Raw genomic sequence first — 25,585 nt, 5'->3', positions numbered from 1 at the left:
TCATCACTGGTTCTGTTTTCTTATATACTGTTTCATTTGTTGCTATTCTCCATTGTCCATTTATTTTATACTGTTTATTTATACATGTCCTAATTATTCTTCTTTCTATTTTTAGTATTCTGTCAATTTCTGCTGTATTAGTTGTTTTGAAAATAGTTTCAGCTGCATATGTTATTTCTGGTCGTGTAACTGTTTTATAGTGTTTTAATTTTGCATCTATAGGTAGGCTTTCCTTTGTTGTATGTAGTTTTGGTAATGTATTTGCGTAGTTCAGTTTTTTTATTCTATTCTGCCATGATGGCTTCTCATTTAGATTCTATCTTATTATTTCGCCCGAATATTTAAATTTATCAACAATTTTGATTTCCTGTTCTCCTATTGTGATTTTGTTTGCAAGTGGTGGATCAGTTAGCATAATCTCCGTTTTTTCAAATGATATTCTAAGGCCTACTTTCTCTGCTATTTCTTGTAGTGATTTCACTTGTTGCCTGGCTTCTTGAACGGTGTTGGCTAGGAGAGCAAGATCGTCAGCGAATCCCAAGCAGTTTAAGCTAATATCATCTTTTGCACTTCCAATTCTTATCATCTTTGGATTGTCCTTGTACCATTCTCTAATTATGTATTCCAGTGCACAGTTGAACAGTAATGGTGATAGGCAGTCACCTTGTGTTAAGCCTGTTTTTATTCTTAAGCCTGTTTTTATGAGGAATGGTTCCGAAATTTCTCCTCTAAACTTCACTTTTGATTTGGTGTTGGTTAGAGTGAGTTGTATTATTTTAATTAGTTTTGGATGGAGTCCTAGATTTCTTAAAACTTTTAATACTGAAGGTCTATGGAGACAGTCATATGCCTTCTTAAAATTTACAAATGTTATTGCCAGAGGTTTGTTCCATTTCTTGTAGTATGCCATAATCAATTTTAAACTAATTATCTGCTCTGCACAGCTTCTCCATGGTCTGAAACCTCCCTAATACTCCCCTAACTCCTTTTCTAATTGCTCCTTGATTCTTTCATATGGGATCTTGGATAGAATTTTGTATGTGCAATCTAGGAGAGAGATTTCTATGTAGTTGTCTGGGTTGCTCTTATCTCCCTTGTTGCGTAGTGGGTGGATGATAGCTGTGGTCCAATGTTCAGGGAATCGTTCTGTTACCCAAATTTTTGTTAGAGCCATGTGTAAGGAGGTCTTGACTGTGTCACTTCCATATTTCCACATTTCAACAAAAACCTGATCTTCTCCACATGCCTTATAATTTTTTTGTTCTTTAAGAATTTTTTTTTACTTCTTGGAAAGTTGGAGGCTCTGGTTCGTTAGGTTTGGTTTTTATTGGGGTATTTCTGTTGATTTGTAAGGATTCTTTGGGGTCCTCGCAATTCAGAAGTTTGTTAAATGCTTTTGCCATGATTTCTGCATTTTCCTTTTTACTGTGTGCCATTCTTCGATCTTCATCTTTCAGTATTAGTGTAGGGGCCTCATATGGTCTATTAAATTTAATTTGGCATCTATCATTATGTTAAGAAATAACTTACGCGTCCATCGTCTGATGTAACCTGTACTGTGTGATATATCCTTATTATGGTTTATGCTGCAGCTGTACCTTGTATCGCACGTTACGTAACAGATCTATGTATTCAACCGTGGTACACGTTTCTACTTCTATATCTACACAGTTCACATCTCCAGTTCACAATATAGCGCCTGGCACATGATTCATCGAATCATCATTAAGCTCTCTCTCTTTCGTTCCACTCTCGAAAAGCGCGTGAGAGAAACGAGCACTTAAATCTTTTCCTGCTGGCTCTGATTTCTGTCACTTTGTAAAGGTAATCATTTCTCCCTGTGCAGGTGGACACCAACTAAATGTTGATTGAAATTTCGTGAAATGACCCCGCCGCAAATAAAAACGCCTCTGTTTTAACGGCTGCCAACCAAGCTTGCGTATCATGTACGTGACATTATTTCCCCTATTTCGCGACAGTACAGAAAGTGCTCTCCTTGTTTGGACTATTTCTATGTTCTCCGTGAATCCTATCTGATGTGAATCTCGTACCTTGCAGCAATACTCCAGAAGAGGACGGACAAGCGCAATGTAAGCAGTCTCTTTAGTAGACCTGTTGCATGTTGTTAGTGTTCTGTCAGTCAATCGCAGTCTTTGGTTACCTTTTTTCAAGACATTATCTGTGTGAACGTTCCAATTTAGTTATTCGTAATCGTAATCTGTAATTACTTAGTTGAAATCATTCGGTTTAGAGCTGTGTGATATTGTCCTGTAACCGAAATTTAACGAATTTATTTAGTACTCATGTGGATAAACTCACACTTTTCGTTATTTAGGATCAGTTTCCTCTTTTCACATGATACCGGTATCTTGCTAGGTGTGCTGGTCACAAGGGACGGCGAAAACCTGGGACACAGCTTGTATCGAAAACCGACACACACGGACCGATACCTGCACAAACTGTCAAACCACCACCCGAGCCAGAAAAGAGGCATGATTAGTACGCTCGTAACGAGAGCAGGACGAATATGTCAGCCGCAACACCTCAAACGAGAAATGCAACACCTGGATACTGTTTTGAGGAGCAATGGGTACTCCACAAATTATATTAGAAGTGTAACAGAGCCAAACACTCGGCGAACTAAGGAACTAGAAAAAGAAATGTTGGGTACGGCCTTTCTGCCATACATTCCCAGAGTGACGGACAGAATCGGCCGTATATTGCGCAAACATGGCGTACAGACGATTTTCAAACCGACAAGGAAGATCAAAGAGTGTCTTAGATCGGCGAAGGAGAAAAGAGACCCACTTGCAATGTCGGGAATTTACCGTATACCATACATATGCGGAAAAGTTTATGTCGGAATGACTGGACGATCAATTAACACCAGGATCAAAGAGCATAAGCGACATTGCAGTTTGGGGCAGGTGGACAAATCGGCCGTGACAGAGCACGCACTGAATGAGACCGACCACGTAACAAAGTTCGCCGACACGGAAGTTCTGGCTGTAGAGAAGCACTATCACACGCGCTTGTTAAGAGAAACTGTAGAAATACAAAAACACGCGAACAGTTTCAACAAGAAAGAGGAAAGCCTTAACGTAAACGGGTCCTGGCTTCCCGTATTGCAGCGAACGACCGTCTCAGGTAGCAAGAGGAGAACCGCACCGGAAATGACCGCGGAGAAGCCCTCGGACGTTGGCGCGCCAGGTACATGTAGTCTGCGGCCGCGAGCTCGGCTCCAGTTCACCACCGGCAATGGAGGGCGAAGGTTTGACAAAGCCAGCCACTCGTGCTGGCGAAACGTCAGAAAAATCGTTGGATGAACGTCGGCCGAAGAACCCGAGACAGAAGCCTATAGGCAGTTTGTCAACAAGTGGACACGAAAACCTTAACAATTTTGAATTTTGCTAAATGATTTTTCAACTGGTTTTGCTGTTCTGATGACTTTACCATACGGCAAATGACAGCATCATCTGGAAACAATCCAAGAGAACTCTCAGATTTTCCCCTAAACCGTTTATGTGGATTAGGAACAGCTTACGAACTGTGGCCTTTCTGGCAGAAATCACGAATCCAGTAGCAATACTAGGGTATACTCCGCAGGTACGCAATACGATTAGCAGTCACTTGTGAGGAACAGTGTGAAAAGCCGCTTGGAAACCTGAAGATATGGAATCAATTTGAGATCGCATGCCGACAGCACTCATTACATCGCATGAATAAATGACTAGTTGTGTTTCAGAACGATATTTTCCGAGTTCCCTCCTTTAGGCTTTTTTTTTTACTGATAATCACAGATAGGTGACACTGGATTGTTATATAACCTATATAGAGACCCATGCGATAATACCTATATTTACCAATATCCATCTGTATCTTAACATCTTCGCACAGAGATGTAACATGTGGGCGGCGTGGTGAAAAGTAATGCCTCCGAGTTTTAATATGAAAACTCTTATGCTATTTGATTAAACAAACGTTATTCAACTGCGCTAGACTGCAGCCCAATTTAGCAAAAAAGTCCTAGAGGAAGATCATCAGACACATGGGACAGAGATATAAGGAAGACAGTGGTGTTCAATTGGGAACGGAAAGCTCAGGATCGAAAGAGACGGAAGGTCTTACTGGGATGCTTTGCTACACGCCAAATCAAACAGGCCACATCATTAAGTGATAGAACTGGCTGATGATGATGATGATGAGGATGATGATGATGATTTAACTGTCTACATCCTTATTCTTCATGGCTGCGTATTTCCAGACAATTGCCGCTAGAAGGCTCTGAATTGAAGCGTGTAACATGACCATGTGTAACGTAACTCTGCTGACGCGTAAGAAACAGCATGCCTTAATCGAGTTTAGAATTCGAAAGTTCGTCCACACGTGGAATATCCCCTCCTTCAATATGACATTGCCAAACATCAAATGTGCGCTGCGACATCTTCAACAATCCGCCACCTTGTATTCACTATCATCGATGATCCTTCATACGATTCCGACTTGGCCCTAACCGCTCTTCATCTGTTTCCAAATCTTAACGAACATCTTTGAGGATTTCAGTTAAACAGTGATGATGCCGTGGCTCCGCCAACAAAGTCGAACATTCTACAGTTACGGCACCAACAAACTGGTTTCTCGTTGGAAGACATGTGTTCGTTGCCAGGGTGACTATGTTGAGAAATAAATAATATGTAGTCATGAAGAATAATGATGGAATATGTCAATAACATTTGTTTTATTTAAAAAGGTATAAGAGCATCCACGTAAAAGAATACGGAGACTTTAGTTTTCAGCACGTCCAATCTTTGTACGGTGATGTGGTCGATTATACAGATGTCCTAGGTATTGGCGAATGATTATTGCTGTACTGATTGTGTAGACAAACAGCAGCTAATCCAGCCGTAAGAAGACTCACACAGGTCTATTTCTGGAACGTCGTTTGCAGCTGGTAACTGTACAGCACAAGCATATAAATAATGAAGTATGAAATTTGTGTTAATGGTTTTATATTCACAGCAGTAATTTAAACATGATTTTTGAGTATAAGCAACAGCTCTGTAAGCGTTTGCCGTTAACACCCATTCAGTAACCACGGCAGAGGTCTGGTTGCATTCGATCTGGTCTTTATACTGGTTAATGGACTTAATCGTTAGAGTACTGCAGGCATGTGATGGCACAATTTATGACCTCGAGTTGCCGAGTCATTTTGGCTTACGTTGAACCATAAGAACGTGGAGATGTGCTTCTGTCCAGATGAAGGCACTGCATAATAATGTCAGGGAAGATCATTCGAAGAAAAATGGACTATCACAAGAGGGAACCCAGAGGTAGCCAAGAAAATAGTGGGTGCCTTTAAAATCTACAGGGTGGTCCAAAGGGTAGAACCACTCATTATTCCAATCTGTCAGGTGCTACTCCACGTGACAGAGTCACCCTCCAGCAATACCAATGTAAAACTACGCGCAACGGTGACCTGATTTCAAGTAATATTTTTGGTCGTAGTGAGGTAATGCAATAGATTCTCCACTACTTCAACATCTCTCACATAAATATGTTTCTGATTTCTACGAAATTAAGGATGTTAATTGTGATTACAGTCTTTTATTATCATAAGGACCTAAGAGCCAAAATAATAACATATAATTAGAAAAAAATACGTAAATTTCAGCAGTGCAATTGGCAGAGTCAAGAATGGTTGAGTCCTACACCACGGATAATGCTTGGAATTCGGATCACGCAATGTGACTAATTCGCTGGACTGACAGAGATCGTGAACGGCAAACTGCACGTTAACGCGCCATACGGATGTCGCACTACGACTCCTGCTGTCTGCAGGGGCGAACGCCGAACGCAGCGAGCGATTCACTTCGAATATCCCTGTCAAGCCGGAGCAGCGTAGAACTTACCATGCACCGTCGGGAGTCTGCAATGCAGTAAACACTGTGCCACAGTAGTGATTCGACCGACGTACCCCAGTGTCTGCTGCTCTATGTCGGACCCGGAGCTGTATCTCCAAACCGGTTACCAAACTGTAATGCTTCGCAAACCAAGCCTCTGGGTCAGAAAATTCGCTCACATTTGCCTCACTACAACACAAACCGTAATGCCTTTCACCTAACCCCGAGTGTATGGTCGGCCTTGCGGCTGCCACACAGCACTTGGGATTCCGACTGACTGATTACGACTCCTCACTGGTAGCCCCATCTAAACCCTCGTTCTCTCGACCAGGAACCGCCTATGCGTCAGTCTTGTCTCACCTGTCGATGGGACATCCGCGAACGTATACAATGAAGCGCCAGAGAAGCTGGTATAGGTATGCATATTCAAGGAGATAACATAAACAGGCAGAATACGGCGCTGCGTTCAGCAACGCTTATATAAGACAAGTGTCTGACGCAGTTGTGAGATCGTTTACTGCTGCTACAATGGCAGGATGTCAAGATTTAAGTGAATTTGAACGTGGCGTTATAGTCGGCGCACGAGCGATGGGAAACAGCATATGCGAGGTAGTGATGAACTGGGGGTTTTCCCGTGCGACCATTTCACGAGTGTACCGTGAATATCAGGAATCTGCTAAAACATCAAATCTCTGACATCGCTGTGGCCGGAAAAAGATCCTGCAAGAATGGGACCAACGATGACTGAAGAGAATCTTCAATGTGACAGAAGTGCAACCTTCCTCAAATTTCCTCAGATTTCAGTGCTGGGCCATCAACAAGTGTCCGCGCGCGAACCATTCAACGAAACATCATCGATATGGGCTTTCGGAGCCGAAGGACCACTCGTTGTGTACCCTTGATGACTGCACGACTGTTCGGACGAGTCTCGTTTCAAATTGTATCGAACGTTTGGGCGTGTACGGGTATGAAGCCAACCTCATGAATGCATTGATCCTGCTTGTTTCAAGCTGGTGGATGCTCCGTAATGGTGCGAGGCGTGTGCAGTTGGACTGATAAGAGCTGTAATGTTAAGTGTGCCTCACTGGCTTTTTTTAAAACTAATTTGTGCCTGATTTTATTCTGAGAAGCTCAGTAATGTATGTAAATACCGTAAACGTATATGTGATTTTAAAAGTACTTGAAGTGAAGTGGTGTGCAGCTGGTCAGCACGAAAATCCTTAGCGCGCAATCCCCGCAACGATAGTAGTTGTGAATCTTTGAGTATGGAATTTAAAAAAAAGACAATTGATTTATGAAAAAGAAAGAGGTCTGTTAATCTGTATCTTGTGGAAAGAGGACGTGTTTCTAGGCCGTCCCTCAGAACGTAGTGTTACATTTAATGAAAACTGATATTTTAATGATAAAACGGAGTAAAGTATGTGTAACAGTTGCCAAACATTCATGTATACAAATTTTCTGGAAGTGAAGAATAAAAATATCTTGTCTTGGAGGTGAACTTCATTGTCGTCGCCGTCTATCAATTGATAGAATTGTAAGTTCACTAAAATACAGGAAAAGAAATACATTATCTATAGTTTTCATTCAATAAGTAACAACCTCTCACACTTTCTTAATTACAGTAATCGGATTATGTTCTTGTGCAATAGTATCGTGCTGAACTCCACTGACCAATTTTGATGTAACAGGACGTGTAATTTGAAGGAAGTTTGTGTCCAAAGCAATCTCCTTTTCTCACGAAAAGCGGATTGCTGTTTGATCTTATTTACTCACAACAGTGATCCCTTAGGCATGAAAAGCTACGAAAACTTGAGCTGAAAGGTATCAGCAATACGGCCAAGTAACTAACAGAGTGGTATTTTAAACCTTAAAGAACAATAACTTCCTCCAAATTGCAATACGTCAACAACTGGTGCAGAAGCTGATCGTTCAAGGAGGCAGCAACCAAAATTCAGATACCAGTTACGACTTAAAGTAAAAATCTCAATCAAAAATCAATCTCTCTCTCTCTCCCCCCAAACACATATATAAATAATCATATTACTAAGATAAAAGTCATTGTATAGAGCCCCTGCTACGTCTAGATACGACTCTGACAGGTGACGCTTCCGTAAGCATCCTGTCTGATCATCTGCATTCATACACGTCCATTGTGCATTCCGACGGACTTGGGCAATTCCAGGAGGACAATGCGACACCCCACACGTCCTGAATTGCTTTAGAGTGGCTGCAGAAACTCACTTCCGCTACCCACGAAACTCCCCAGACTTGAACATTATTGAGCATATCTGGGATGCCTTGCAAGGTGCTGTTAATAAGCGATCTCCACCTCCTGGTACTGCAGGATTCATGGTGTGAGTTAGCTCCAATACTGCTTCAGACATTAGTCGAGTTGATGTCACGTCGTGTTGCGGCGCTTCTGCGCGTTGTCTGCGGCCCTACGTGATACTGGACGAGTTTACCAGCTTCTTTGGCTCTTCATTGCAGCTAACAAGTGTTTGGGCGCCTTCAGCTGAGGGCAGGTCCAGCTTTAAAGCGTCCGACGCCTGTTGCAGGACGCTGGTGCTGGCGGTGCCCGACGCGGCCAGGGCGATGGGCGTCCGCTTCCTGCGCTCCGGCGACGCCGACGTCTTCCGCTGGCTGACGGCAGAGATCGTGGCACACCGCCGCCGCCACAACGTGCGGCGCAACGACCTCATGCAGCTGCTGATGGCGCTCGCCGCCAAGGACGCTGGGGACTGCCCGCAGTCTGGTCAGTAGCAGCGGCACGCCTCTGTACACTGCTAATGCCTAGAGTCACAGCCGACGTAGGTAATCGCTCTGGGATGGAAGGTGTACGTACGAGGCACAATTTTATAAAGAACTAGCTGAGTACTCGTACGTGGCTTTACAGAGGTACGTGTTTATTCCAGTTCCAATAGTCCATCTTCTCTTTCCCCACTCCCTCCATTCATCTGCTCCTCCCCCCTCTCTCTTTCCAGTCTAGTGAATTAAGTCATCAACTAGTGAATTAAGTCATCAGTCATCATCACAGTGGGAAGAAATTACATCTGGTGTCCCACAAGGATCTATCTTAGGGCCATTGCATTAATGATCTCTCATCAGTCAGGTGGCGGGGATAAAATACAGGGAGCGAAAGGCTATTTACAATTTGCACAGAACCCAGATGGCAGTTATAGGAGTCGAGGGGCATGAAAGGGAAGCAGTGGTGGGGAAGGGAGTGAGACAGGGTTGCAGCCTCTCCCCTACGTTATTCAATCTGTATATTGAGCAAGCAGTAAAGGAAACCAAAGAAAAATTCGGAGTAGGTATTAAAATCCACGGAGAAGAAATAAAAACTTTGAGGTTTGCCGATGACATTGTAATTCTGTCAGAGACAGCAAAGGATCTGGAAGAGCAGGTGAACAGAATGGATAGTGTCTTGAAAGGAGGATATAAGATGAACATCAACAAAAACAAAAGGAGGATAATGGAATGTAGTCGAATTAAGTCAGGTGATGCTGAGGGAATTAGATAAGGAAATGAGACACTTAAAGTAGTAAAGGAGTTTTGCTATTTGGGGGCAAATTAACTGATGGTGGTCGAAGTAGAGAGGATATCAAATGTAGACTGGCAATGGCAAGGAAAGCGTTTTTAAAGAAGAGAAATTTGTGAACATCGAGTACAAATTAAGTGTCAGGAAGTCGTTTCTGAAAGTATTTGTGTGGAGTGTAGCCATGTATGGAAGTGATACATGGACGATAAATAGTTTTGACAAGAAGAGAACAGAAGCTTTAGAAATGTGGTGCTACAGATGAATGCTGAAGATTAGATGGGTAGATCACGTAACTAATGAGGAGGTATTGAATAGAATAGGGGAGAAGAGGAGTTTGTGGCACAACTTGACTAGAAGAAGGGACTGGTTGGTAGGGTGTGTTCTGAGGCATCAAGGGATCAGAAATTAAGCACTGGAGGGCAGAGTGGAGGGAGACCAAGAGATGAATACATTAAGCAGATTCAGAAGGATGTAGGTTGCAGTAAGTAGGTACTGGGAGATGAAGAAGCTTGCACAGGATAGAGTAGCATGGAGAGCTGCATCAAACCAGTCTCAGGACTGAAGACCACAACAACAACATCAGTTACACTGCCAGAAGCAGAGTTCGTTTTGTTTGCAGATGACACAAGTATTGCAATAAATTGTATGTCGAGTGTAGTTCTAGAAAGATCTGCTAATGATATTTTAATGGATATTAATAAATGGTTTAAAGCCAACTCAGTGTCATTAAACTTCGAAAAGACTCACTAAATGCAGTTCAGAACCTGTAAGAGTTTTCCACCCAGCATACGCATAAAGTATGAAGAAGAGCAGATAGAAGAGTTTGACAGTCTTAAAGTCCTGGGATTACAGCTTGATAATGAATTCAGTTGGGGGGAGCACACCACAGAACTGCAGCAACGGCTTAACAAATCTGTATTTGCAATTCGAGTGTTAGCTGACATAGGCGACATAAAAATGGAAAAGCTTGCTACTTTGCCTACTTTCATTCCATAATGTCATATAGTATAATATTTTGGGTAACTCTTCAAGTTAAACAAAAGTTTTCAGAGTCCAAAAGCGTGTAATACGTGTTATTTGTGGAGTAAACTCACGGACGTCCTGTAGAAACCTCCTCAAAGAACTGGATATACTAACTACTGCCTCTCAGTATATTTACTCCTTAATGAAATTTGTCCTAAATAATATATCTCTTTTTCCAGCTCAGTTCATACATACAGTACCAGGAACAAAACTGATCTGCAGAAGGACTTAAAAGCACTTTAGTTCAAAAAGGGGTCCACTACTCAGGAATACCCGTCTTCAATAATTTGCTAGCAAACATAAAAAATGAAGTTACAAATAAAGATCAGTTTAATAGGAGCCTGAAAGACTTACAATTGGCCAACTCCTTCTACTCCATTGACGAATTTTTTAATAGAAACAAATGATGTATATATGAGTACTATTAGTATTGTTATTTCAGCTTAAAAAGAAAATATTGACATGTTCCACATCCACGAGGATCTTCTCAGCACGCATCTATGGAACAAAAATCTAATCTAATCTAATCTAGTCTAATCTAATCTAGTCCATCTCCTCATCTCCTCCCTGTCCACCGCCTCCTCGCTCCTCTCCTGTATGTTTCTCTGTCCACTTCATCCTTCCCCTCTCTCGGGGCATGTCCTTATCCCTCCGCTCCTTCCATCAGCTCCTTTCCTTTTTGTGCCCATCTCATCTCCTCTCTCCGTCCATGTCCTCCTCTCTAACTCTTCCTCCCATCGATCCCTCTAGATTTTAACATCCCCCCCCCCCCCATCCCCAATTCAATAAGAGGTTACTGATATTTACCCAGCTGTATATCGTTGCAGATAGCTCGGTTGAATTCGATCGATGGTCTTCGTAGGTGTCTTTTGTCAGCGGATTTGCCCTCATATGCACATGTTCCATATATTCTACCTCATGACACACATACACTACTGGCCACTAAAATTGCTACACCACGAAGATCACGTGCTACAGACGCAAAATTTAACCGACAGGAAGAAGATGCTGTGATATGCAAATGATTAGTTTTTCAGAGAATTCTCACAAGGTTGGCAGCGGTGGCGTCACCTACAACGTGCTGACATGAGGAAAGTTTCCAAACGATTTCTCATACACAAGCAGCAGTTGACCGGCGTTGCCTGGTGAAACGTTGATGTGACGCCTCGTGTAACGAGGAGAAATGCGTACCATCACGTTTCCGACTTTGATATAAATCGGATTGTAGCCTATTGCGATTGCGGTTTATCGTATCGCGACATTGCTGCTCGCGTTGGTCGAGATCCAATGACTGTTAGCAGAATATGCAATTGGTGGGTTCAGAAGGGTAATACGGAACGCCGTGCTGGATCCCAACGGCCTCGTATCACTAGCAGTCGAGATGACAGGCATCTTATCCGCATGGCTGTAACGCATCGTGCAGCCACGTCTCGATCCCTGAGTCAGCAGATGGGGACGTTTGCAAGACAATCACCATCTGCAGAAACAGTTCGACGACGTTTGCATCAGCTTGGACTATCAGCTCGGAGACCATGGCTGTGGTTACCCTTGACGCTGCATCATAGACAGGAGCGCCTGCGATGGTGTACTCAACGACGAACCTCGGTGCACGAATGGCGAAACGTAATTTTTTCGGATGAATGCAGGTTCTCTTTACAGCATCATGATAGTCGCATCTGTGTTTGGCGAAATCGCGGTGAACGCACATTGGAAGTATGTATTCGTCATCGCCATGCTGGCGTATCACCCGGCATGATGGTATGGGGTGCCATTGGTTACACGTTTCGGTCACTTCTTGTTCGCATTGACGGCACTTTGAGCAGTGGACGTTACATTTCAGATGTGTTACGACCCGTGGCTCTACCCTTCATTTTATTTCTACGAAACCCTACATTTCAGCAGCATAAAGCACGACCGCATGTTGCAGGTCCTGTACGGGCCTTTCTGGATACGGAAAATGTTAGACTGCTGCCCAGGCCGGCACATTCTATAGACCTCTCACCAATTGAAAACGTCTGGTCAGTGGTGGCCCACCAACTAGCTCGTCACAATACGCCAGTCACTACTCTTGATGAACTGTGGTATCGTGTTGAAGCTGCATGGGCAGCTGTACCTGTAAACGCCATCCAAGCTCTGTTTGACTCAATGCCCAGGCGTATCAAGCCATCCCAGCTCTGTTTGCCCAGGCGTATCAAAGCCGTTATTACGGCCAGAGGTGGTTGTTCTGGGTACTGATTTCTCAGGATCTATGCACCCAAATTGCGTGAAAATGTAATCACATGTCAGCTCTAGTATAATATATTTGTCCAATGAATACCCGTTTATCATCTGCATTTCTTCTTGATGTAGCAATTTTAATGGCCAGTAGTGCATTTTAAACATGCTTAACATATTTCTCACACATTTGTACACATACTTCACTTGTATCTCAATCGAATTTCCCCCTGTAGTTTCATTTTCACGCAGCTCAAACGTTATCACGTGATATTTCCTGCAATGCAATGATATTTCGTTGAATGATAATTCTGTAGGTACATTCACTGGTATATGTGAGTACTGTCTGTGAAACGTGTTGCCAATATTATTAGTTGAAAGAAGTAATAACTGCCTGATGCGACAGTTTTACTACGTGAACAGGGAAAGTGAAGTAAGCTATAAACTGTTCTCCTATCAACATCTCGTGGAACTCGCCAGTGACAAAAGCTTTCGTAATTGTTTGAGTTCATGTGTTAAGTAATTTGCAAGTCACTAACTGCTTTCCTTGCCAAATACTGGGTTAATAAAGCTTGGAATTTTGCCCGTTATGGTCTAACTTCTTTTTCACTCCCACCCCCATCCCTTTACCTCGTTCTTACCCCCACAGTGATTATTTCCAGACAGTAAGAGACATGTGTACCAAGTTTCTTTCAATTGTTCTGTTGTTTAGGAAGAGATGTGGAACGTACATTCGTACATATGGTCACATGTACGTACATCACATGTTGTAGTATCTACGCATTCCTTAGCATAAAATGCAGTAGCGTTCCTTGTTTCTGATATATTTTTTGTCGTCAGCCTTCCGATCGGTATGCTGCAATGATCCACTGTTTCATCTCGTGTGAGTATCTTCATCTCACAGTCGGACATACGCCCAACATTCTCAGCTGTTCGTTACATTCAGGATGAATCGCCTGAAACTTTTACCACAAATATTGTGGACATCGAAAGCATTATTCATGTGCAGTTTTCACAGGATGGATTGGTTGTCAGGGGCTCGTATTGTCAGCCAGTCAACAAATATATATAGTAATATTTAGAAAGCGGATTTTTGTGGAGCCTTTCATTGTTTTAAATGGAACAATGCTAAAAGTAGAGCAAATTAGAATATCAGTGGTGTTCGTTGCAGGATTGTAATGCGAATCGTTTACGACAAATCGTATTTTGAAAAGTTTCCACACTGACACTGGTACTATACCCGTGATAGCACACACTAAAGAAGAACGCAAGTGGGTACATCTACATCTACATCTACATTTATACTCCGCAAGCCACCCAACGGTGTGTGGCGGAGGGCACTTTACATGCCACTGTCATTACCTCCCTTTCCTATTCCAGTCGCGTATGGTTCGCGGGAAGAACGACTGTCTGAAAGCCTCCGTGCGCGCTCTAATCTCTCTGATTTTACATTCGTGATCTCCTCGGGAGGTATAAGTAGGGGGAAGCAATATATTCGATACCTCATCCAGAAACGCACCCTCTCGAAACCTGGCGAGCAAGCTACACCGCGATGCAGAGCGCCTCTCTTGCAGAGTCTGCCACTTGAGTTTGTTAAACATCTCCGTAACGCTATCACGGTTACCAAATAACCCTGTGACGAAACGCGCCGCTCTTCTTTAGATCTTCTCTATCTCCTCCGTCAACCCGATCTGGTACGGATTCCACACTGATGAGCAATACTCAAGTATAGACCGAACGAGTGTTTTGTAAGCCACCTCCTTTGTTGATGGACTACATTTTCTAAGGACTCTCCCAATGAATGTCAACCTGGTACCCGCCTTACCAACAATTAATTTTATATGATCATTCCACTTCAAATCGTTCCGCACGCATACTCCCACATATTTTACAGAAGTAACTGCTACACTGGCTATGTGATTCTGACCAGTGACGAGGCAACTGACCATCCCAGGTTGTATTCAAAACGATCACCGTCGACAGTAGCACACGCTTCGAGTCTGGTACGGAACGACTGCTGCACACGTGGTCGCACTTGAGCGGAGATGTCCGAGCAGGCTGCAGTAAGACGTCGTTCCATATTATCGCGTGTAGTTGGCGTTCCCCAGTAGACAACATCTTTCAGCTTTTCCCACAGAAAAGCGTCTGCAGGTGTCGAATCCGGGGAATGGGCCGGCCAGGGTACATGTCCAGATTGTCCAATCTAACGATCTGGAAATAATTCGTGAAGACATGCTGTAGTATTTTGTGCATATTGGTACCATAGGTTCTTTCTAGCCTGCAGAGCAACGTCTTCTAGCATCAGTGTTCTGTCTATGAAAAACGGGCCTATGAGCTGATGATTCACTATCCCACACCACATGTTTACACTCCGTGGACGCTGGCGTTCCACCCGACAATGCTAATGAGGATTGTCTACAGATCGATAGTGCATATTTCGGCTGTTTACCTGGCCATGGCGGTGGCTGAGCGGTTCTGGGTGCTTCAATACGGAAACGCGCCACCGCTACGGCCGCAGGTTCGAATCCTGCCTCGGGCGTGGACATGTGTGATGTCCTTAGCTTAGTTAGGTTTAAGTAGTTCTAAGTTCTATTGGACTGATGACCTCAGATGTTAAGTCCCATAGTGCTCACAGCCATTTGAACCATTTGAACCTGGCCATGATTGGTAAATGTAGCTTCATCACTAAACCACATACATGATACATTTGTGGTCCATCGACAGAAGTTAACACTATACTCATGATCGTTTACATGTACCTCTTGACGGAGAAAGGTGTGATAGGGTAGGTAACTAGAAAGAGGACACTTGCATGACTCGTGCCACTTCCTCGTGCGATTGCGTGGGAGCTACCGTGCGGATCAACAGCAACAAGAACATTAATATCCCCCTCTGCTGCCGTCACTTGTTTCCTTCTGTTGGCTTATACACTCCTGGAAATGGAAAAAAGAACACATTGACACCGGTGTGTCAGACCCACCATACTTGCTCCGGACACTGCGAGAGGGCTGTACAAGCAATGATCACACGCACGGCACAGCGGACACACCAGGAACCGCGGTGTTGGCCGTCGAATGGCGCTAGCAGCGCAGCATTTGTGCACCGCCGCCGTCAGTGTCAGCCAGTTTGCCGTGGCATACGGAGCTCCATCGCAGTCTTTAACACTGGTAGCATGCCGCGACAGCGTGGACGTGAACCGTATGTGCAGTTGACGGACTTTGAGCGAGAGCGTATAGTGGGCATGCGGGAGGCCGGGTGGACGTACCTCCGAATTACTCAACACGTGTGGCGTGAGGTCTCCACAGTACATCGATGTTGTCGCCAGTGGTCGGCGGAAGGTGCACGTGCCCGTCGACCTGGCACCGGACCGCAGCGACGCACGGATGCACGCCAAGACCGTAGGATCCTACGCAGTGCCGTAGGGGACCGCACCGCCACTTCCCAGCAAATTAGGGACACTGTTGCTCCTGGGGTATCGGCGAGGACCATTCGCAACCGTCTCCATGAAGCTGGGCTACGGTCCCGCACACCGTTAGGCCGTCTTCCGCTCACGCCCCAACATCGTGCAGCCCGCCTCCAGTGGTGTCGCGACAGGCGTGAATGGAGGGACGAATGGAGACGTGTCGTCTTCAGCGATGAGAGTCGCTTCTGCCTTGGTGCCAATGATGGTCGTATGCGTGTTTGGCGCCGTGCAGGTGAGCGCCACAATCAGGACTGCATACGACCGAGGCACACAGGGCCAACACCCGGCATCATGGTGTGGGGAGCGATCTCCTACACTGGCCGTATACCACTGGTGATCGTCGAGGGGACACTGAATAGTGCACGGTACATCCAAACCGTCATCGAACCCATCGTTCTACCATTCCTAGACCGGCAAGGGAACTTGCTGTTCCAACAGGACAATGCACGTCCGCATGTATCCCGTGCCACCCAACGTGCTCTAGAAGGTGTAAGTCAACTACCCTGGCCAGCAAGATCTCCGGATCTGTCCCCCATTGAGCATGTTTGGGACTGGATGAAGCGTCGTCTCACGCGGTCTGCACGTCCAGCACGAACGCTGGTCCAACTGAGGCGCCAGGTGGAAATGGCATGGCAAGCCGTTCCACAGGACTACATCCAGCTTCTCTACGATCGTCTCCATGGGAGAATAGCAGCCTGCATTGCTGCGAAAGGTGGATATACACTGTACTAGTGCCGACATTGTGCATGCTCTGTTGCCTGTGTCTATGTGCCTGTGGTTCTGTCAGTGTGATCATGTGATGTATCTGACCCCAGGAATGTGTCAATAAAGTTTCCCCTTCCTGGGACAATGAATTCACGGTGTTCTTATTTCAATTTCCAGGAGTGTATATTACACCACTATTTTCACGTAACTGACTGAAGATGTTGATAAATGATTTCCAAGATGGTTGACGTCTGTTGGGATATCTTGCCGAACAACAACGAACTGCATTAATCCTACACTCTCCATACGCCACAAGCGTGTCGTCATTTTCTGCATTGGTAAATCCCATCGTTCACTCACAACCTGCTGCTTGGACAGTCACACGTTGACAAGCAAATTGCAGTTCACTCAAGGAACACCCAAGTACACTGTAAGCAAACATAACAACATTGTACCTAGCAACTACGCAGGGTGAATCGCACAAACAAGTGTCTGTGTGGAAACTTTTCAAAATACAAAATCTCGTAAACGACTCGCGCTAGAATCCTGCAACAGACACCACTGACCGTCTAACTTACTCTACTTTCAGTTTGTTAATTTAAATAGGCACTGTCCCATTTAAAAAGTCTATGTTTGAACCAAAATTACACTTCCTAAGTATTATTACAATCTGTTTATTGGCCAACAATACGAGTTCCTGACTGCCAATCCATTCTGTGAAAACTGCACATCAGTAGCACTTTGCACTTCAGCAATATTCGCCGTGTACGTTTTAGGTAATTCACTGTATATAATCTAATCATTTCCTTTCCTCACAATTTTCTTTCTGCGATTCCCTTTCGCAGCAAGGGAGCTATTCCGTCCTTCCGTAGCACATATCCTACCGTCATCTCCGCTCCTCTAGTTTTCTTCAGATATTTATATCCTTGTCTATTCTGTACAGAACCTAAACTAACTGTTCTACAACTGCATCTGGATACGTATTCCGTATGACACCACATGGTACATGGCGCAAGATACCTAGTCCACTGTTAGTCGTCGTCTTCCCGTTTCCACTAGCAATTGGAGCGAGGGAGAAAAGCCTGTCTATAGGCAACTAAATGCACGTTGGCAATAGAAGAATCGTTCTGCAGTCAGACGCAAATACCGAATATCTAAATTTCAAAAGCATTTTTCGAAAACAATGTGACTTCCCTCCAGAGATTCCTATTTGAGTTCACGAAGCTTTTCTGTAATACCCGTTAAAATATCTGGCAACACACTTCTGAGCAGCTTCGATCCGACCTAGCAGGGATCCCAAACATTCTAGCAGTACTGAAGAACAGGTTGTACCAGCGTTCTGTACGCAGTCTCCTTTATAGGTCAGATACATTTCCATGAAGATCTACCAATGAACTGAATTCTGTCATTCGCCTTCCCTACTACCAACCTTACAATCTCGTTTCATTTCACATCGCCTTGCCAGGGTCTTTCTGTGACATCATACGTAAAAACTCTGAAGTTTCCAGATATAGGCGCTCATATTTGAGGGTAACTGCGCATGGCTATCAAAGCTCTCTTCACGTGTGGTCGTCTTGAGTCTTCTGTCCACGTCGCTTCATCAGTCGTGCGATGTTGATCTTATACTACGTGATCCGGTGCCCCACAACCATTTTTCCTTTCTTAGTTTACTCTCACAAGTAGACGGCGCCTACTCGTCATCATAGATTTCGTCCGAATTTATGATATATGCAGGGCTTGGCCAAAAATTGTAACGTACCCTCTCTCTGTTATTGTTTTTTGTTTTTTTGTTATTGTTTTTTGTTATTGTAGTTGTAGAGATATGAAATTATTGTAGCGATTTGGTTAGTCAGCCGTACTTCGGAATTTTTTGACATTTAATGGCGCCTGAAACTTGCGTAATAAATACTTCGCGTGAAGTGCGATTTGCGGCATAAACACAAATTAATTGCGGAGATACAATCTACAGAATATTAACAGGAAAGCTTTAGAACAATGCGCACGTCTGACTGGACACATTCAGAGGGTACGTACAGTCACGTACGAGTGGTTGCGGTCTGATGAGAAAGATCTATCTCAAATTTTTTTGTGTAAAATAATTACGTCGTAACACACTCGGAGATTGCAAACGTACAATCAGGGTAGAGGCACGTACGTTCTATCATTCCCCGTGGCCTGGGTAAAAGAATTGCAATTATTTAAATTTAAGAATATTTCTTTTTCAATCGGACTCCTATTTTTATACGAAAAGGAAGATTGCAGGTTCTGAACGTCTCGGCAAAAACACATCGAAATTAATCTTAGCGGCCACCAAAGGAAAGTAGTGAGCACAATCACGTACCTCTATTCTTGAGCAGCGCCGTCGTAAAGATCGGCGCCTCCATCTAAAATTCGCCTTCTCGAATTAACAGAATAATTTGTACTCCATTGGTATGGGATTTAGGCTTGATCTTGACAGAAATTATAAAACACATTTTTTCATCATTTAGCACCTTCATTTAACACACCAATAGTACGTCTTTACGCCAGCACATCAGAACAAAAAAGGTAGTTAATACTAGAAGTAATAAAAGAATCCCGAAATTAGTCCTTTGTCTCTCAGCGATAAAAAAGTTTTTTAGAGTATTCCTCTGGTATAACAGTCGAACAAATTTTCTTCTTGTAACTTTGAGATTAAATTACAACATTTTTTAGTTACTTTTCAAAATGAAAGCGACAAAAGTGAGAGCATCGAATGGCCAACTGTTCAGAAAAGAATAACATTTTTATGGCGCTGGTCGGCCGAGACAAGAGCCACTGATTTTAGCGCAGTTTCCTGGCGGCGGTTGGCGAAAAGAGTACAGAATGGTAATCCGAGGAGTTCCTCTGTGGATACTTTTCGTTTTATTTTTCAGTATTTACGTTACTTACACTGCAAATTGACCGAAATACTGATCAATATATTGTTTTCATCAGTATTTTCAAAACAGGTACTAAAAGACAAAAGTAAACTGTGAGATTGTTGATTAACTTTCAAGACACGTATTATAAAGCGCACATGGGGACTTAGCACATAAAATTAGATACCTTTGTTACCTTACAGTTGGTAATTTGCACGTGCTATTGTAATATTCATCGTAAAAACAGGGGGAGTGGTAATTTTCTTGGCATCATGTGCACGTTACAAACTCCGCGATCTTAGAGCTATCTGGTTGTCTTAAAATTTCTATACAGAAACAAGTTCCATTTACATTCATAAAAGATTCTGTCTAATCGCACAGTTTGGGAGAAAACCACGTGCAATGCATAATTTCGGCAAATATTGTTGAGGATAGCTGATGACGTACGCATTGTGATGCAGTCTTCCCGGGATGTGGTTCATTCTTCTGTCTCGACGAGATAAGGGCAGTTTTGATACTTTTTTTGATCCAATTCATTAGATAACGATGGAAACAGTCATCGCTGGGTTGTATTTGTGGTACACATATGGGGGAAACCACTTCAATAACGCACGATGCAATTAACAGAAGAAACTTCTACTGCACGTAGGGTTTCATCACGTCAAATGCAAACTGAGAAATTATTGGCGGTGTAAGTAACATAAAAATGGAAAATGAAAGACGTTTCTATCAATGCTTTACTCCCACTATCCTCCCATCACCATTTCACACACTTCCTGCTGCTCTAACCACTGTCTGGCAACTAGTCTGACATAAATGCCTCTTATCTCGCCCGATCAACGCCAAAAGTGCCATTTTCTCTAAACGCTTGGCCATCTCGAGCTCCCACTTCGTCACTTTCATTTCTGGCCAAGCCCTGCGTTTACCATAAATTTGGACGAAATCGATGGTGACGAATAGGTGCGGTCCTCTTACCAGGCCAACGGGTTGTTCATTGTATTGAAAAACTGCAATTATGAATCTCTTTCACTGGGAATGGCTATGTCGTCGGTCAACTGTAACATGTGATACCTGCTTACCTTGAATTCTAATTACACTTCTCAACCTTCCTTTTATTTCCATGAGTTTCTTTATCACATGCAGGTTGAATAGAACGCGACTGCAGTCTTAACTGAATCCTATTCCTGGTCTCAGTACTTTTCTCTCGGTCCTCTGTTCTTACTGTTGTCCGTTGGTTTCGTATATATTTTGGTTACTTAAAGAAAATCGTGTAAAATGCTGCTGGGTAGAAGTCCATCATCCGAAATGCGTTCTGAGTAAGTATAAACATTTGGAATGTACGGGGCTCCGCAACTCCCATGTGCTTGATATATGACAGTTTCCAAAACAACACCTTTAATTCGCTTATAACTTGTTTATTGTTTGACTGATGTTCGAGACATCAATGAATCCGGTAGCATTATGTGTACCACACAGCAGCTGCGTTCCTTATTCGTGTTTTCATAAGTTGGCATCCATTGTATACCTGTATCCGCAGCGATTGTTGAAAATTCAAACAGAAGGAATTACAGCAGTCAGTCGCAAAATATGTAATTTATTTTAGATCTAAATTTAGGCTATATCGACTGAAGACATAAAGTCTAAAAATGAGTCCGTGGTGATGTTTTTGGAACTTTATTTTACAAGTCCATCTTGATCACATTTTTCAATTTTTTTTTTCGACTGTGACCGGTTTCGGCCACTGCCATCTTCAGATCATGAAATGTTCTGATGTAATATCAACGTCAAGCCCGCCCGGTTAGCCGAGCGTCCTAACGCACGGTTTGCCAGAGTGGGAAGGAGCGCTTGGTCCCCGGCGGACTTGTGTCGAGGTCCGGTGAGCCAACGAGTCTGTGGATGGTTTTCAGGCGGTTTTCCATCTGCCTCAGCGAATGCAGGCTGCTTTCCCTTATTCCGCCTCAGCTACACCATGTCGGCAATTGCTGCTCAAAGAAGTTCTCCACGTTAGCGTACACCATTATTACTCTAACTCGCAAACATATGACTTACACTAGTCTGGTGTCAACGTTCCCTGGGGTGGGGGTGTGGGGTCCACCGGGGGCCGAACCGCACAATAACCCTGGGTACAGTGTGGGGCGGTGGAGGGGTGAAGTGGACTGCGGTAGTCGTCGTGGGGTTGTGGACCACTGCGGCTGCGGCGGGGACGGAGCCTCTCCGTCATTACTAGGTCCCCAGTTAACATACAATACAATACAATACAATAGAATAAACGTCAAACTAAACATGTAGGTACATACATATTTACATACAATACAATACAACAGAATCAACGCCTAACTAAACATGTAGGTACATACATATTTAGTATCACATTGATACTACATCAGAATATTTTATGATCTGAAGATGGTAGTGGTCGAAAACGGTCATAGTAAAAAAAATTGTGATCAAGACGGGCATACAAAATAAAGTGCCAAGATTTAGACTATAACTTGTGTCTCCCATGTAATGGCTACTGTAATTTTGTCGTGTTATGCTCTGACATGTTAGGACTGTTTGGTAAATGCACCAATCTACATCTACATCTACATCTACATTTATACTCCGCAAGCCACCAAACGGTGTGTGGCGGAGGGCACTTTACGTGCCACTGTCATTACCTCCCTTTCCTGTTCCAGTCGCGTATGGTTCGCGGGGAAAACGACTGTCTGAAAGCCTCCGTGCGCGCTCTAATCTCTCTAATTTTACATTCGTGATCTCCTCGGGAGGTATAAGTAGGGGGAAGCAATATATTCGATACCTCATCCAGAAACGCACCCTCTCGAAAGCTGGATAGCAAGCTACACCGCGATGAAGGGAGCCTCTCTTGCAGAGTCTGCCACTTGCTAAACATCTCCGTAACGCAGTCACACTTACCAAATAACCCTGTGACGAAACGCGCCGCTCTTCTTTGGATCTTCTCTATCTCCTCCGTCAACCCGATCTGGTACGGATCCCACACTGATGAGCAATACTCAAGTATAGGTCGAACGAGTGTTTTGTAAGCCACCTCCTTTGTTGATGGACTACATTTTCTAAGGACTCTCCCAATGATGACAATGCTTTTGCTTTTGGTTGAGGCCTTATTGCCGCTGCAATGCGGGTTCGGCCTTGTCACAATTGTTTTGGCAGTGTTAATTGCAGAGGGTGACCGGATGCCCTTCCAGCCGCCACACCGAACCCTCTTGGATGGAATGAATGTACCCCAGCTGTCTGTGTCTAGTGCAAACCGTGGGAGAGTGCGAACGTGTTCCAAATGTCTGTGAGTCGTGTCACTGAGACGTAAAGTGGGTACCAGCCTGTTAATCACCTAGCGAGATGTGGAAAACCGCCTAAAATCCACATCCAGGCTGGCCGGCATACAGGCCCTCGCCATTAATCCGCCGGGTGTATTCGATTCGGGGCCTGCGCGTCTACTCGAGTTCAGGAAGCAGCGCATTATCGCTCTCGGCTACTCTGAAGGATAGATGAAAAATTGAATTTCCACGAACACATAAGGCTAACAACAGACAAAGCAGAAAAAATAATACACTAACTGGTGAGGCGAAATTCAAAACAGTACAGACTACCTCTACCAGTCATACGTACATACAACTGTGTGCTCTTCGAATCAGTACTCAGATTCGCAGCTAGCACATGGGCACATAGACTGAACGTGGTCATCAAGAAAGCATCCGTCAGACGAGGGCAGAGAAGTGTCCTACTTAGGCTGTCTGGAGCCTTCGGTACCATCTCAGCAGATGCACTGTGTGTGGTGCTCGAAATATGTCCCATAGATATCACGATCAAATACAGAGCTGCAAGGTACTGGTTAAAGGTGGGGAGACTAGATAAGGTACACACAGTAACCGGTGTGCCGATAGAGACGATACGTCACTAGATATGGCCTGCACCTCAACAGGTATGGGAAGGGGAGGATGGCAAAGCTAATAGGTGACAGCATAGGTGGGGTTGGTGGGATCACTCATGGGAAAATTCCTGCAGTAGTGGGTGTTAGAGCTGCACCTTTTTTAGATTGAAGTCAGCTGATAGGTATTCCTGCTTAAGGGAAGTCTCTCCAACAAAGGAACCACTTTTGACAAAGCTTAGGTACCGAGTAATGAGGGAATTAGTATATTTCATCAAAATATACAAGGTATTAGAGATAAAGTTAGTGAACTGCTTATAGAGTTGACTCTGAAATTATTGGTATATCTGAACACTTCTTAAATAAGTAGATAATTCAGAAGCTTCCTTTACCAGGATACAGGTGGCTGGCTGCTTTCCGAGTAGCTCTTTGCGGTGTGGGGGAGTAACCATGTATGTGAAAAACGGCATCCCATTTGAGTCAACTGATGTTTCAAAGTACTGCACTGAAGAGGTGTTTGAATGTTGTGCAGGTGTGGTTAAATTTAACGGAGCTTAACTTCTAACTGTTGTTATTTATAGATCCCCAGACTCCGATTTCACAACATTTTTGCTAAAGCTAGTGGAGGTTCTTGGTTCACTTTATAGGAAATACAAAAAGTTAGTTATATGTGGTGACTTCAATATTAATTGGATAAGTGATTGTGCAAGGAAGAGGATGCTGGTAGACCTCCTTAATTCATATAATCTTATGCAAACCGTATTCTTTCCAACGAGAGTGCAAGGGAACAATAGAACAACCACAGACAACATTTTTGTTCATTCCTCATTACTAGAAGGGCATTCTGTTAGCAAAAAGGTGAATGGCTTTTCAGATCATGATGCACAAATTTTAACTCTAAAAGATTTTTGTGCTGCAACAAGTGTTAAATACAGTCATCAGCTGTTTAGGAAAGCTGATCGAGTTGCTGTAGAGACCTTTGTAAACCTTATCAAGGAACAAGAGTGGCAAGATGTTTATAGCGCTGACACAGTAGACGATAAATATAATGCTTTTCTCAAGACTTTCCTCATGCTCTTTGAAAGTTGCTTTCCGTTAGAACGTTCAAAACAGGGTACTAGCACCAGCAGGCAGCCTGGGTGGCTGACTAGAGGGATAAGAATATCTTGTAGAACAAAGTGGCAATTATATCAAAACGTTAGAAACAGTCAAAATCTAAATGCAGCAGCCCATTACAAACAGTATTTTAAGGTGCTTCAAATGTTATTAGGAAGGCTAAAAGTATGTGGTATGCAGATAGAATAGTTAAGTCTCAGGATAAAATTAAAACCATATGGTCAGTCGTAAAGGAAGTGGCTGGTCTGCAGAGACAGGTCGAGGATATAGAATCAATGCATAGTGGGAATGTCCATCTTACTGATAAGTCACATATATGTACAGTACTTCATAATCACTTTCTGAATATACCAGGTGAACTAAATAGAAACCTAGTCCCAACAGGGAATCATATAGCGCTCTTAGAAAAATGTGTTCCGAGACTGTTACCTGAAATGCTCCTCCATGATACTGACAAGAGGGAGATTGAGTTAATAATTAAATCACTAAAGACCAAGAACTCTCATGGATATGACGGGGTATCTAGCAGAATACTGAAGTATTGTTCTGTGTATGTTAGCCCAGTACTTAGCCATATCTGTAACTTTTCCTTTAGGAGTGGTCGGTTCCCTGACCGATTAAAGTACTCGGTAGTGAAGCCACTTCATAAAAAGGGAGAATGTTGACAATTTTAGACCTATTTCTATGCCATCGGTGTTTGCTAAAGTTATCGAGAAGGTTGTATGTACAAGGTTACTGGAGCATTTAAATTCACATAATTTCCTGTCAAATGTACAGTTTGGTTTTAGAAATGGTTTAACAACTGAAAATGCTATATTGACTTTTCTCTGTGAGGTTTTGGACGGATTAAATAAAAGGTTGCGA

General features: G+C 43.5%; 1 protein-coding gene across 1 annotated transcript in view; it reads left to right on the top strand.

Annotated features, from left to right (window-relative positions):
• The window catches only part of LOC126141637 (probable cytochrome P450 6a13), an 86,516-nt gene that overhangs the window by 27,920 nt on the left and 33,011 nt on the right, over nucleotides 1-25,585 (top strand). The window contains exon 3 of the mRNA XM_049915275.1: nucleotides 8,456-8,652. Within this exon, the coding sequence (XP_049771232.1) occupies nucleotides 8,456-8,652 (197 nt within the window). The remainder of the gene's footprint in view (nucleotides 1-8,455; nucleotides 8,653-25,585) is intronic.

Source organism: Schistocerca cancellata, unplaced genomic scaffold (genome assembly GCF_023864275.1).
Source record: "Schistocerca cancellata isolate TAMUIC-IGC-003103 unplaced genomic scaffold, iqSchCanc2.1 HiC_scaffold_732, whole genome shotgun sequence".
NCBI classification, from domain to species: Eukaryota; Metazoa; Arthropoda; class Insecta; order Orthoptera; family Acrididae; genus Schistocerca; species Schistocerca cancellata.
Note: the sequence above shows the minus strand (reverse complement) of the source record. Positions and strands in the feature narration are given on the sequence as shown.